Genomic DNA, 14,106 nt, shown 5'->3' with positions numbered 1-14,106 from the left:
ACATCACACAAACTATTCTCAATTATACTTTTTTTGTGGCAATTTATGAAATTAGCAACCCTTTCTTGGAACCATGAAGAAGAACAACTGTTTTGGCAGCATACCTTTTTTTCAGAATCTCAATGAACTGAAACTAGTTAATTAAATTTAAAGTAAAAACCAATGTAACATCTAGCTGTTGAAACAGTTAACTGCTTACTATATACATCAAATTCTAAATAATATGTATCATCACTGGCTTTATTAACCTGTACATACATTGCATAGCAATAGTGCCTCGATGTTAAGTTTTCAAGGCTCAAATTTACTTTAAAATGTGACAAGCCTTCCCAAGTAGTAAAAATGGTATGAGATCCGAATTTTTGTCCATTAAATATAGCTTTGGGAGTGCTCTTGGATCTTGATCATATGGCAAGGATGTTTTATTCATGAACAAATTCAGTCATTTCTTTTACACTTTTAGTTGAAGATCCTCAAGCTCTTTCATGAGTTGAGCCTCCTTTTCCATCTTTTCAAGCTAAAAGAGAAATGACAAGGGAGAAAAAGAGAATACATATTTTAACACAATTCTGTGATATTTACAAGTTGAATATACAAATGTATAAACTGTGGATATTTATTGACGGTTTGCGTGACAATAGTTTGTCAGAATAATACCTGGTTCTTTTGAATGGGTTTCCCAGTTGCTTGCAGCACTTTCAGCTCGTCTATAGCTTTCAGTTTCTAGGAGTTAGTTTGAAATGAGCAGAATTAACGTACAGCTAAGCCATTCTCAACACCAAGGGCAACACTTGACGTGGAACTTACTCAAAGAGTCATTTGTCTACAGTATGCTTGTGATAAATCATTTTCATAGGAGTGAAAAAATTAAAAGTCCAAGTACAGAAAGAAGTAAAACTCACTTTCCCACAGACATTTGGGAAACCAGTCAACGGTTTCTCTTTATTTTTACAATTTTCTACATTGTAGAATAATAGCGACTTTTTTGGTTACTACATGATTCCATGTGTTATTTCATCATTTTGATGTCTTCACTATTATCCTGCAATGTAGAAAAACTCTTGAAAGAGTAGGTGTTTAAACTTTTGACTGGTAGTGTATATTGCATATGAGAAATGACTGTAAAGTAAATTTGTAAGTAACAAACAGGTTACTGCAGGTACTTCAGCCACCAACTGATACAGTAACTCCTGAGTAATAAACAGTGACCGTGTTTTGTTACCTTTTTGACGCTCTTGATCTTCTTGTCAGTCTCTGGGTCGCCACAAGAGGTTTCAGCTTGAGTATTACTGGCTGGAGATGGGTCCGACTGGGGCTCAAGAGCATCTGGGTTTATCTCCTACACAAGCAGAAAACATAACCTGTTCAAACCCTAGAAGGCTTCAAACATCACAAAAATAATACACACAACTTGAGATCGCTTACCTCTCCCCATCCGATAACTTAGACAAGAGCAGTAGCTCTGAGCTATTCTCCACCTCACTCACTCATTAGGAGAAGATCATGCAAAGCATCCGTACCTGTTTGGCTGCTTTCTTTGCCTCTCGTTTTTTCTGGTTCTTCAGAGCCGTCTTGGACAGCTGCTTGTCTCCGGTGGCGCCAGGCCTCATGTTCTGTGGAGGCTCCTCTTCATGCTGACAGAGAAAAGGGTGAATATTTATGGATATTCCCTCATCACTATTAGGTTTTTCTCCTCAGGGGTGGATTTAATACAACTTTATTTGGCCCTTTAACACATCAGAGTTTAAGCCAGGGGAGGGGTGTGTGAGTTCCACTAAGCTATATGGAATTGTTTTAAGATGGTCATAACAGGGATCATTTAGTTATTTAATTTGACATTTTAAGACCCCAAAAAACATTTTGATTTTTTTTTCTTTTTTTCTTTTATGTCCTTACTGCTACTAGCCCATACAAACGCATTGAATAACAGATTCACTACATGGAACAACAGATAGTCCCAAAAATATCGAAAGGAAGTTTGCTCTGAAGTGTCTCTCCTATATCTGTTAAGATCAGGAGAACAAAATGTTGCTATACATGTTTTAAACACCATATTTTTGGCAAAATATATTTGGATTTGTTTAACACTTTTTTGGTTACTACATGATTCCATGTGTTATTTCATAGTTTTGATGTCTTCACTATTATTCTACAATGTAGAAAATAGTAAAAAATAAAGAAGAACCCTTAAATGAGTATGTGTCTCCACAGTTTTGACAGGTACTGTACATGTTGGTGAGAATCTCACTTTTGCAGTGGGGTAATATTAGTGTTTAGCCCAAACGGTTTGGACGCTACAGAAAGAAGTTGGCAGATCGCCTGTACCGAAATCAGACGAGTCTCCTGACACTTGTGATGGTACCATCGTGTTCGTGAGAGTCTCATCTTTCCATAGAGGGGTCATAATAGTTTGTAGGCCAAAACGTTCAGACGATTTTGTGAGAAGACCGATTCTCAGGATGTCTCATGGTCTGACAAACACCGCTCTAGCTCTGTCACCTTTCACCACAGATTCGGAAGTGCAACATAGGCGGATGTGCTGGATTGAGACGCATCCAATGCAAAAGACATTTCTATCTCAAACTTTTAAATTTTTTAAAGTATTATGCTAATTAGATTTCCACGCCGACATTGACCTTAGGGGGTTAAAAGGATAGTTCACCCACGTGACATCATGGTTTCTTTACTCTGTAAGCAGTCTATGGACAAGGTAAGACAGCAATCCATGCTTTGGTTTTGTTCACCTGGCCACGGTCTCCAAATGCTAACTTGTCAGCATTTATGGCACAAAACCAATGCCTGGTATCACTTATATTAGCACCAATGCATTTTATGTCCAAATCATCCCAAAGTGTTTCAAACTGATTGTGTAGCTCAATAAAGTCACTTAAAAGATGATTGGACATGCTAATTCGAATTTGGGGAACTCTCTCTTTAAATGCACATTTTTGTTTTACAATTGAATGCCTATTAAAAACAACACAAACCTGAACCTCTGGACCTCCTCTACTCACCAGTTTGGAGCTGGCTGTGACCGGTTTATTCCGCAGGGCAGGTGGGCGGTAGGCCTGGGCCGGCTTGGCCTCTGTGCTGCCCAGCTCGCTGGGTGCTGCCTGGTACTTCACCGGCCTCTCAGGGAACGTCCCGTCTGGGAAGGGCTGCCACACAGTCTCCCAGAGCTCTGTTCCCGTCGGCGTGTCCTGCTTGTACAGAACCGTGCCAGTGTAGTGCCAGATCTTATAGCCGTTACTGACACGTAGCCGGGGGGCACAGGTCGACGTGACGACATGTTCACCATCCGGGCACCAGGCGAAGTGGGTGGAGTCGGGCACCTGGGGCTTGGACACCTGCTTCCACTTCTTGACATCCCACACCTCCATCTGGCCCCGTAGGTTCCCGAAGCCGGCCAAGACCAGGATGTGGCCCTGGGGGCTGTAGTAGACGGCATTGCGGGGGCCCGTGCCGAAGTCGAAGACAGGGTCACACTTGAGGTTGTAGACAGTAGCCTTGGCGGGCATGAAGCCATAGACCACGCAGAACTCTGTGGAGCTTGGGCTCCATGCCACATCGTAGATGGGCCCGTTCTTCTCTGTTCACAACACAGATAGATACCACACGTTTATGAACCACAGAGCATCAGCTAAATTAATTTAAATGAAACCTGGGCGTAAGCAGCGTGGCTCGGTCAGAGGTTCGAGCTGCTCAGCGTACAATTGCACTCTGGTTCTATTTTTTTAAGAATGACGCACTGCTCACGCCAGATAATACTTAATAATGTGGCTCGTGCTCCCGCCGGCAAAATCTAAACGTCCAGTGTAACAGCTAAATACATACCGAATGACCATGCCTTTAGACATACAAATAATGGTGGAGTAAAAACACACTATATACAAATCTGCAGACTCACGTAGCTGCACAGCAGCAGTCTCCCCATTGGTGGCCAAGTAGTGTAAAGTTTGTTCTCCGTAGTATGAGGCTCCTGTTTTATCCACCTCTATGCTGGCCTGCACCAGAACCGCAGTGGCTGATGGGAAAAAACAAAAGCCGTCATGGCAGTAATCTTCTACAACTACAAAATTTATTAGGATAACGCAAACCACACATTCTCCATAACATTTACTTAACATAATTCTATTATAAACGTTGACCAACCTTTTTTGTTCCATAGCATGGTCACCCTGTCGGCCTTAAAGAAACTCTTGTTGGCCAGAGCACAGGTCGGGCCACCAAAGTTGGGGTATTGGTATAGCCGGACAAACGAGGGGGCACCTTTGCTCCCAGGGACATAAACAGCCACCTTCAGCAGAAACACAGTGGCAAATGTCAGTACCCTCTTCTACAGTCAGCTAACCAAACTGATATATGGAAACAAGATAAAAACAGAGGTATACCTTACTAGGCTGACTTCCAGGGGACAGCATAAACTCGGACACCTTCTGCAAGTGAAGCTTATTGGCAATGTTGACTGGGAAAAGAGATGATTAACTAATACAACTATTGGTACTTGTACAATATAAAGTGCATAAAATCGCTACCTATTTCTCTCAATAAATTCTTGGTTCTATGTGTCACATCAGTATGGAGCTGCCATCATAGCTTGTTCTATATTGTTAAGGAGATCTCTTGACCGCAATGGGAATTCCTGGTTGATTAAACTTTCAATAAATAAATACAATTTATGGTGGACAAGAAAGGGGGCAATTGAAGACACTTACTAAAATCGTTGTTCTCGAAAAAGTGAAGTTCATTGTTAACACTCCTGACCGCAATCTTCTCGTCATCTGACCAACTTGGACACCTGTACACAATGACAAGATAAAAAATGATCTGTTCAGAAAATAAAGGGCATGATGCAAACATAGCTAAAAACTCTCAACAATTTCAGTTTCTATTCAATGGAGCGAGGGGTTATAACGATCGACAGTTGGACAAAGTGGTGGCAGACGTTACCTAGCCTTCCCAAGTCCATCATTAATTAAATCACACTCACATGATTAGTAACCTTGTCATAGTCTTGGGCCTAGGCTTTAGCTTAGTGGGCACACAGGAGACCCTGTTTCTAACTCAGTCTGTGCATCATTGATGGGCAACACATACTAATGTATTTATTTACCCTTATTTTTAGAGGTAAGTTGACTGAGAACATATTCTCTTTTACAGCAATGACCTGGGGAAGAGTCACCGGGGGAGGAAAGGGGATGAATGAGCCAATTGGAAGCTGGGGATGATTGAAAGGGGCCAGGATAGGAATTTAGCCAGGACACCGGCTAACACCCCTACTTTTATGATTAGTGCCATGGGATCTTTAGTGACCACAGAGTGTCAGGACACCTGTTTTAATGTCCCATCTGAAAGACGGCAACTTACGCAGGGTAATGTCCCCGTCACTGCCCCGGGGCATTGGGATCTCCTTAGACCAGAGGGAAAAGTGCCCCCTTACTGGACCTCCAACACCACTTCCAGCAGAATTTGGTTTCCCATCCAGGGACCGACCAGGACCGACCCTGCTTAGCTTGAGAGGAAAGCCAGTAGTGGGATGCAGGGTGTTATGCTGCTGGCTAATCCTCTGCATTTCTTTACAGATGGACAAACACACAATAATACAACACTGTGCAAACTCACCATCCCTGAACCTTCTTCTGGTAGAGAGCCTTGAGGCAGGTCCCAGTTTTCAAATCCCACAGCTGCAAGTTGGCATCTCCCTGTGGGTTGTCCTGCGTCTCTGACAAGAGAAAGGGAAACTATAATTACATTACTAATTGTAAAGATGAGTGCTAGTACAGCACAAACAACCGCAAACCATACATTGCAATGGACATGACGTTCAAATTATATCTAGTTTCAAACGGAACACATTTCGACTCCCTACTCGTGTTCCTGCTTGAGGCAAACAGAGTAACGTATAGTCCGTTCCAAAAACTCTGTGAATAAAAGGTACATAGAACTAGGTAGAAAGTGACTCTCTGTCACCCCATTTGCATAATGTGTAGAGCCCTTTAGCCATAAATAGATTCCTGAAATATGCTAAGGAGTACAATATCAAGGGTCAGTGTTTTCCATTTATCATCATCTAACCAAACCTTATAATAAATGTTTTATTGCATTTCTATGTAGTTATGGAAACTTACTGCTATACACCTGCCATGTAGCCAGCACAGTGTTCAGCGGAGAGAACTCCAACATTGCAGTCTTTGGAAGGTCAAACGACCTGACTTGAGAGCCATCTGCAACCTTCACAACAGTGACCCTGACAAACAAAACATGGGCATGACAACTACTGTAATCGGAACAGTTTCAACGCTTGCAAAATATTCCAATGACTGAAGAGGTAGTCTACAGGACTAATGTCATTCAAACTACAGCATGCAAGAGTTGTATACTAATTCTGCATACAGATACATAGGGCTCGGGGCAAAAGTGGTGTACTATATAGGGAATAGAGTGCAATTTTGGATGCAGACATAGTGTCATGATGTAGCTTTTATTACTTCTCTCCATTGCACCATGCAAACAATGTCCCGTCCTTGCTGAACGCCACATATCTACTTTGCCGAGGGTCCCTGAAATTGAAAGGTTTAGTAAATAAAAATGGAATTCGAAACAGTTGCACAGTGATTGATTTGGCTAACAATTTAAAATTGATGGAAGGGGAATAACCTTTTAAAATCTGCATTCTTCTCGCAGTTTGGTGGTCCACGGAGCAGCACTGTCCCGTCAGATCCCCGGACTGTGTGATCACAATAACAGCAGCAGTTAGTCTAAAATCACTGATGTAATAGCTCTGGAAGATTAAAGAATTGGCCATATTATCATTAGCAGGATGTGAATCTGATTGGAACGGAATTTTACTTGCAAGCTACAGCATCTGCCAAAATATTTATAAAGCATTTGGCTAGCTTGTAACATTATTACTCTGACAACAGCAGGTCACAGTCGACTTGAAATTAAGGAAATTCCAACATTCCAACTCACGTGACAGTTAAAATGGGCCGTTGCGTATATTCTACAACCCAGGTTAACATGTAAAACAACACGTAAACAACTAATAAAGAATTTACTCTTCAATAAAGTAACCCACCTGCTAAAATAGGTATGGGGGGCGCCATGATGTACCGGAAAGAGAATAATTTGCAAAAGGAAATGCGGAAGTCTCAAGAAAAAAGGGGCGTGTCATTGGAACATTGGCCACATCATCATGAAATATGTGACTAATCACATTTTATGTCCATAATAAATTCACTCCTAAATTGAATGTTGTTTATGTTCAAATACATGCTGATCTATAAGAAAATGTATGAAATTCTTTTAGCCATTTTGTATTCTTTCTAAGAAAAGAAATTTTTTTTGTGGAATGACACGACAACGGAATAGCCCTTCCTGTGTGGGAGTGGTCTACTTTGTGTGTACGTAGACAAATTCGAGACACCCTGCCAATGGTGGAGTTTGTTTTGCATGATCCGGTGCCCCGCTGAATCGAGATTTTACCGAAGGACCAATTGGAATGGTCTAAAGTCTATTACGCCCGGGTACCAGGGCATGCAAAACGGACTCCACCCCTCACTCATCACTAAACGGCGACCGAGCTCTGGAAATTAGCCTACTGTCTACATTTGACAGCCACAACTTCATAAATAATCAATAGATAAAAGGCTACAATTATCTTAAACAATGGTGGCAAAACAGAGAATACGCATGGCCAACGAGAAACACAGCAAAAACATCACGCTGAGAGGCAATGTGGCCAAATCCACGGTAAGTTTTTGGGATACAAAGAATCAATAGTCAGTGAAGACTGTACTAGATACATTTCTATTTTGTTTGAAAATAATAGCCTAGTTACTTGTTTGAATGGTTTCAAAATATCTAAAAGTTTACTTCAACATTTTGATGTATCTTGATGTTGGTTTCTGATCTATTTCTGCAGAGAAATCCAGGTGAAGACAAGGTGGCAGTGGGACCATGGCTTCTGGCGTTATTCATCTTTGTCGTCTGCGGATCAGGTAAATGCATATGTACAGTGTACACGTTTTTTCCCAATGATGTATACATTACTATTGGTTTATTTCTCTAGGCATATGTCTCATGATAAACCAATTGTTTTACGCGGCTATTATTATGTGATTTAGGTAAGGAGTTCCCCATTCATAGACACTATAGCTACTTTTAGCGCCTATTGATCAAATCAAATCAAATTTATTTATATAGCCCTTCGTACATCAGCTGATATCTCAAAGTGCTGTACAGAAACCCAGCCTAAAACCCCAAACAAGCAAACGATGCAGGTGTAAAAGCACGGTGGCTAGGAAAAACTCCCTAGAATGAAGGTATCTTCTTCCCCGGGGACTTTAGTTAAGACCCTTGGTCTGAAGTAGCCCAATATGTACTCTTAAGAAGCCTAACGTTACCAAGGACCTTATGTTATTTTCAGAGATAGACTTGCTCTAGCAGCCAAAACAGCCAACTACTCCATCTAAACGTTAATCGATTCTCATTCGCAATACGGTTCTAGAAACATAAAGCCATTTACTTTCATATCACATCTAAATAATTTTACAAATGCAAAATACACACATACTGCACACTGTTAACCGCCTTTATCATAGTTGCAGCCAACAGTATTTTTCAGTGACAACACGTTTCTGGTGGCCTTCTTCTTTTACACACAGGTGTTCGGAGCATGCTATAGATAACTAGTTAGCACAGGGGGTCCCTCTGTCTTTTGTAAACACGTAACATGGATATATGGCTTTGTGGGAATTCTAACTGCATAAAAGGTGTGAATCAATTTAACGTTTTGTTTTTTGGAGAAAAAAAAATACAGAGGCCCTCATTCAAAGACTCTTATTTGTAAAGGAACTGAGAGTCATGATCAAAAGCTAGGTTTCAATGTGAACATGTGTGGCTTGTGGTACAGTTTTGGAAACATAAGGAACATATCTTTCATATCGGTGATAAGTAACTTTCAAAAAACAAAAGGTGAAATTACTACACACATTTTTATAGGGTTTGGGTTAGTGTTCCCACACAGCCTTGCCAGAAGATACTGAACCTACCATTACACCGGTTTACACTGAGCTGCACTGAGGTCAGAACGCAATCATGGTTACATTAAGACACCGTGGAGCCGGCGCGAGATATGGATCAGAACTTACCTCAATGCATTTTGCAATGGCAATTGCGTTCCGACCTACGGCCGATACCGTCGGCTGCAACTGCAATAAATCCAGATAAAATCATGTACATTAAGGGTATATTTTGCATTTGTGAATTTGTTTTGATTTGATATGAAAGTAATAGGTTTTATGTTTCTAGAGCCGTATTGCAAATGAGAATCGATTCATGTTTAAATGGAGTATTTGGCTGTTTTGGCTGCTTAGAGCCAGTCTACCTCTGAAAATAACATAAGATACTTTGACCATGCAGCGCCTTTTCATGTCCATCTGACATCTGCATTGGCCGTGCAGCATTTAAGGTGAGGGCCTCTGCAGATGTCAGGGCATTCATACTTCATGCGCTTTGTAGAGTACCGCAGCGCTGCTGTCAAGGAAGTGAGTTTGTGTTTATACAGGACCTCACGCCCCCACCTTTCGTCAACCAATCATCTCATTTGTGGAGCTATACTGCGCCCTCATTGTTACAGCATTTTGAAGACTCATGGCGACGCGGTACAGAGCTCAGTTTGGCCTCTGGATGCTTCACCCCATAAGGAGCCTCCAACCACATTTTCAAATCAAACATAAATTGGCTTTAAGGAGTAACGGTATGCTTGCCTACACTCCTTAAGAGTACATTCTTTGGGTAGGTTAGGAGATGCAATATGATATCGAACATCAGTTTCTCAAATAAGTGCTGTTTGACTGAAAGGTTGAAGTTCACCACTGTATCCACTAACTCTCTCAAACCTTGAGCTTAGGCCCTCTGGCTGTGGACAGTTTTAGGTAGTTATACTTCCTGTCTGTACCTAATAAGCATAAGTGTAGTGTTACTTTTGCAAGGACCTATCCAACAATCAAACATTTCGCTACACCTGCAAAACATCTACGTATATGTAGGCGACCAATAAAATGTGACTTGATTTGTATGCTGTACAGTGATACCATAGCCAGTAGGCTACTGCTGAGGATGGGAGCACATATACACTTTTCAGATTCAAATAACATTTTATTAAATAATATAACATTTTACACATATTTTGCAGATGTTATTGTGGGTGTAGCAAAATGTTTGTGTTCCTAGCTCCAACAGTGCAGTAGTATCTAATAATCTAAAAGTAAAAGAATGAGAGTTCAAAAATATATAAATATTAGGACGAGCAATGTCAAGAGGCATTGACTAAAATACAGTAGAATAGAATACAGTATATACATATGAAATGAGTAAAGCAGTATGTAAACATTATTCAAGTGTCTAGTGTTCCATTATTAAAGTGACCAGTGATTCCATGTTTATGTATATAGGGCAGCAGCCTCTAAGGTGCAGGGTTAAGTAAACGGGTGGTAGCCGGCTAGTGATGGCTATTTAACAGTCTGATGGCGTTGAGATAGAAAAACAGCTTCTGTCTCTTTGTCCCAGTTTTGGTGCTGTAGATGTCCTGGAGGGAAGGCAGTGATGCGTTGAGCAGACTGCACCAACCTCTAGAGAGCCGTACGGTTGCGGGCGGTGCAGATGGGTTAGGGCAGTGTGATGGGGATTGCATCGTCTGTGGGTCTATTTGGGTGGTATGCAAATTGAAGTGGATCTAGGGTGTCAGGTAAAAGCACTTCATGATGACAGAAGTGAGTGCTACGGGGCGATAGTCATTTAGCTCAGTTACTTTTGCTTTCTTGGGTACAGGAACAAGGGTGGACATCTTGAAGCAAGTGGGGACATCAGACTGGGGTAGGGAGCGATTTAATATGTCCTTAAACACACCAGCTAGCTGGTCTGCACATGCGCTAAGGACGCGGCTAGGGATTCCGTCTGGGCCGGCAGCCTTGCGAGGGTTAACACGTTTAAATGTCTTACTCACGTCGGCCATGGAGAACGAGAGCCCACAGTCCCTGGGAGCAGGCCACGTCGGTGGCACTGTGTTCTTCTCAAAGCGGGTGAAGAAGGTGTTTAGCTTGTCCGGGAACAAAATGCCATTTCATCAATCTAATCTAACCATCCCCCTGATATTTGATAGAAGCAGGAATAACCTCTGTATTTAAAAACAATCTAAAGATAAGATGGGTTTGAATTTGCTGCGTCATACATACTATCATGCATGTTTTTTTTTCTTCCACAAGTGGGATAAATAACTCAGTCAATCAAGAGTACATAAACCACAGTGGAACTATCCATTTATGTAATGTGATTGAGGGCCCTATTTAATGTTCCTCTCTCAAACGTATCGAATGCTTAATAGTGTTCTGATATTTTTCAGCAATCTTCCAGATCATTCAGAGCATTCGAATGGGAATGTAATATCAGGAGCCCTACCGCCATCACCTGTTTCCAGCATTCCTCTACACATCAAGTGGTTTCATGGTGAATCACAAGACTGAAGATGATCAACTACCATCTGTCCATTCCTTTTTTCCCCTATTTCTCTTTTCACCTCTTTGGCATAGCCAAGCAGGGTAAGCACACCCTTGTCATCTTTGCCTTACATAAATTAAGAAAATAAAAAAGATTGGAGATGTTGTTGTTGTTTCAGGGAACTACATGGGTATTTGTACGGTGATGACTGCTGTATGTGTTGATTGATGTGCCAAAACCAAATGGAGTGAATGTCTGATATTCTCCTGTGGTATAAATTCCAGAACACAAGACCACAGTGACTTCATTCTAGGACTAAACTCTTCTTCTTGGTTGTACACGGCCAGTATCTGGTGTCTTATACCCTTTATATTATAATGAATATTATGTGACGCCATTGCTGTATTTACAGTCATTTCTTCAGTTACGAAAGGAAAGTAAAGGTCTTTTGAATCAGAAGATTTGCACTCTGTGGCTAAGACAATGACATCTACTATTTCTGCTTAAACAAATAAAAAAAAGGTGTATCCTTGTTATTGTTTGACGTGTTATTTTCTTGAGTGGCTGCATGCCAAATAACATTGTATGGGTTCATGCACTTCAAATGTGTAATGTTGTATTGAAAGAGGAATATAAACAAACAACTGGTCCTGTGTGGCTCAGTTGGTAGAGCATGGCACTTGCAACACCAGGGTTGTGGGTTTGATTCCAATGGGGGGTGTGTTCTTATGGGATTAGTGTTACTGGTGGCGCTAAGTAATATCTGTCCTGTCTGAATCTGCCATGTCAATAGGTTTTACTTGGCAGGAAGGTTTATTATCCCAGCCATGACAACCTACTCTGGTCCTCTGATAATACTTATCCTGTGTGAGTCTTCATCCCTGTGTTTTGAGGGATATTACAGAGTTTAACATGTGCTGCACCCAGTTTGGGTAAGAACATGGGAAGAAATTGATGCCTTAAACAAAGTGCTATACATGTAGCCTACAGATGAATGCTCTGTTTTGTCATATCAACTTTCCTAGTGACATACTTCTTTTAAAAGGTGACGTGGACAATATTGTGCCAATGAATTGATACATTGCCAAATACGTCAGTTAATTAAATGTGCAAACCAAGCGCCACTGAATGATCAACAAAATTAGCATTTTTTTTATACAGATGTTATTAGCAACTTCTGGAGTAGATAGCTAGCTTTAGCTTGGTACCTAGATAGCACCAATGAAACCAGCCTAAAAACAATGACCAGTAGAAACTGCATTCATTTTCAATATTCTTAGCAATGATTTAGGAATCATTGTGAGTAAGTATTCGCTAGGTAGGATTATAGGTTGTAGTTATTATAGGACTATTTCTCTCTATACCATTTGTATTTCATTAACCTTTGACTATTGGATGTTCTTATAGGCACTTTAGTATTGCCAGTGTAACAGTTTATTGATGTCCTGATGCAGGTTTATAATGTTTGGGAGCAGATTATTGATGTCCTGATGCAGGTTTATAATATTTGGGAGCAGATTATTGATGTCCTGATGCAGGTTTAGAATGTTTGGGAGCAGCTTATTGATGTCCTGTTGCAGGTTTATAATGTTAGGGAGCAGGTTATTGATGTCCTGTTGCAGGTTTATAATGTTTGGGAGCAGTTTATTATATGATGTTCTGATGCAGGTTTAGAATGTTTGGGAGCAGTTTATTGATGTTAGGGAGCAGGTTATTGATTGCAGGTTTATAATGTTAGGGCAGCAGGTTACAGCTGATGTCCTGTTGCAGGTTTAATAATTATTGATGTCCTGTTGGGGTTTATAATGTTAGGGAGCAGGTTATTGATATGCCAGCTTATTGATGTCCTGCAGGTTTATAATGTTAGGGAGCAGGTTATTGATGTCCTGTTTTATAATGTTAGGGAGCAGGATTTATAATGTTAGGGAGCAGATTATTGATCTTCTGATGTTTGGGAGCAGGATTTGATGCAATGTTTGGGAGCAGATTATTGATGTCCTGATGCAGGTTTATAATGTTAGGGAGCAGATTAATGTCCTGATGGGTTTAGCAGGTTACTGATGTCCTGATGCTGGTTTATAATGTTAGGGAGCAGGTTATTGATGTCCTGTTGCAGGTTTATAATGTTAGGGAGCAGGTTATTGATGTCCTGTTGCAGGTTTATAATGTTAGGGAGCAGCTTATTGATGTCCTGTTGCAGGTTTATAATGTTAGGGAGCAGGTTATTGATGTCCTGATGCTGGTTTATAATGGTAGGGAGCAGATTATTGATGTCCTGATGCAGGTTTATAATGTTAGGGAGCAGGTTATTGATGTCCTGATGCAGGTTTACAATGTTTGGGAGCAGATTATTGATGTCCTGATGCAGGTTTACAATGTTAGGGAGCAGATTATTGATGTCCTGATGCAGGTTTACAATGTTAGGGAGCAGATTATTGATGTCCTGATGCAGGTTTACAATGTTTGGGAGCAGTTTATTGATGTCCTGATGCAGGTTTATAATGTTAGGGAGCAGATTATTGATGTCCTGATGCAGGTTTATAATGTTTGGGAGCAGATTATTGATGTCCTGATGCATGTTTATAATGTTTGGGACCAGCTTATTGA

At 40.9% G+C, this 14,106-nt stretch overlaps 2 protein-coding genes across 3 annotated transcripts; one reads left to right on the top strand and one right to left on the bottom strand.

Moving 5' to 3' along the window:
• Positions 1 to 226: 226 nt before the first annotated feature.
• LOC123993132 (eukaryotic translation initiation factor 2A-like) lies at positions 227 to 7,150 on the bottom strand. Of its 2 annotated transcripts, XM_046294957.1 has the most exons (14): positions 7,079 to 7,150; positions 6,658 to 6,727; positions 6,489 to 6,560; positions 6,129 to 6,247; positions 5,623 to 5,722; positions 4,716 to 4,798; positions 4,392 to 4,465; positions 4,153 to 4,297; positions 3,908 to 4,024; positions 3,015 to 3,589; positions 1,521 to 1,634; positions 1,223 to 1,339; positions 658 to 723; positions 227 to 517 (listed from the first exon to the last, which is right to left on the bottom strand). In XM_046294957.1, the coding sequence occupies exons 1-14, from the start codon at positions 7,104 to 7,106 to the stop codon at positions 452 to 454; spliced, it is 1,746 nt and encodes a 581-aa protein (XP_046150913.1). In that variant the 5' UTR covers positions 7,107 to 7,150; the 3' UTR covers positions 227 to 451. The 2 variants fall into 2 exon arrangements, with proteins under 2 accessions (XP_046150913.1, XP_046150914.1); XM_046294958.1 differs by lacking the exons at positions 6,489 to 6,560; positions 6,658 to 6,727; positions 7,079 to 7,150 and adding an exon at positions 5,368 to 5,512 and having other exon boundaries at positions 6,129 to 6,156.
• Positions 7,151 to 7,534: 384 nt separating this feature from the next.
• Positions 7,535 to 12,033, top strand: LOC123994009 (stress-associated endoplasmic reticulum protein 1-like). Its single transcript, XM_046296489.1, has 3 exons — positions 7,535 to 7,752; positions 7,925 to 8,000; positions 11,405 to 12,033. Exons 1-3 carry the CDS (start codon positions 7,669 to 7,671, stop codon positions 11,443 to 11,445), a joined length of 201 nt encoding a protein of 66 aa, XP_046152445.1. The 5' UTR covers positions 7,535 to 7,668; the 3' UTR covers positions 11,446 to 12,033.
• Positions 12,034 to 14,106: the final 2,073 nt, after the last annotated feature.

This window comes from Oncorhynchus gorbuscha, linkage group LG13 (assembly GCF_021184085.1).
Source record: "Oncorhynchus gorbuscha isolate QuinsamMale2020 ecotype Even-year linkage group LG13, OgorEven_v1.0, whole genome shotgun sequence".
Taxonomy (NCBI): Eukaryota; Metazoa; Chordata; class Actinopteri; order Salmoniformes; family Salmonidae; genus Oncorhynchus; species Oncorhynchus gorbuscha.
Note: the sequence above shows the minus strand (reverse complement) of the source record. Positions and strands in the feature narration are given on the sequence as shown.

Coding starts and splice junctions, on each gene's coding strand:
- LOC123994009 (XM_046296489.1), top strand. CDS start 7,669: ATGGTGGCAAAACAGAGAATACGCATGGCCAACGAGAAACACAGCAAA. Junction 7,753..7,924: donor GCAATGTGGCCAAATCCACG/GTAAGTTTTTGG, acceptor CTATTTCTGCAG/AGAAATCCAGGTGAAGACAA. Junction 8,001..11,404: donor CTTTGTCGTCTGCGGATCAG/GTAAATGCATAT, acceptor GATATTTTTCAG/CAATCTTCCAGATCATTCAG.
- LOC123993132 (XM_046294957.1), bottom strand. CDS start 7,106: ATGGCGCCCCCCATACCTATTTTAGCAG. Junction 1,635..3,014: donor TCACAGCCAGCTCCAAACTG/GTGAGTAGAGGA, acceptor TTTCTCTGTCAG/CATGAAGAGGAGCCTCCACA. Junction 518..657: donor AACCCATTCAAAAGAACCAG/GTATTATTCTGA, acceptor TTTCTCTTTTAG/CTTGAAAAGATGGAAAAGGA.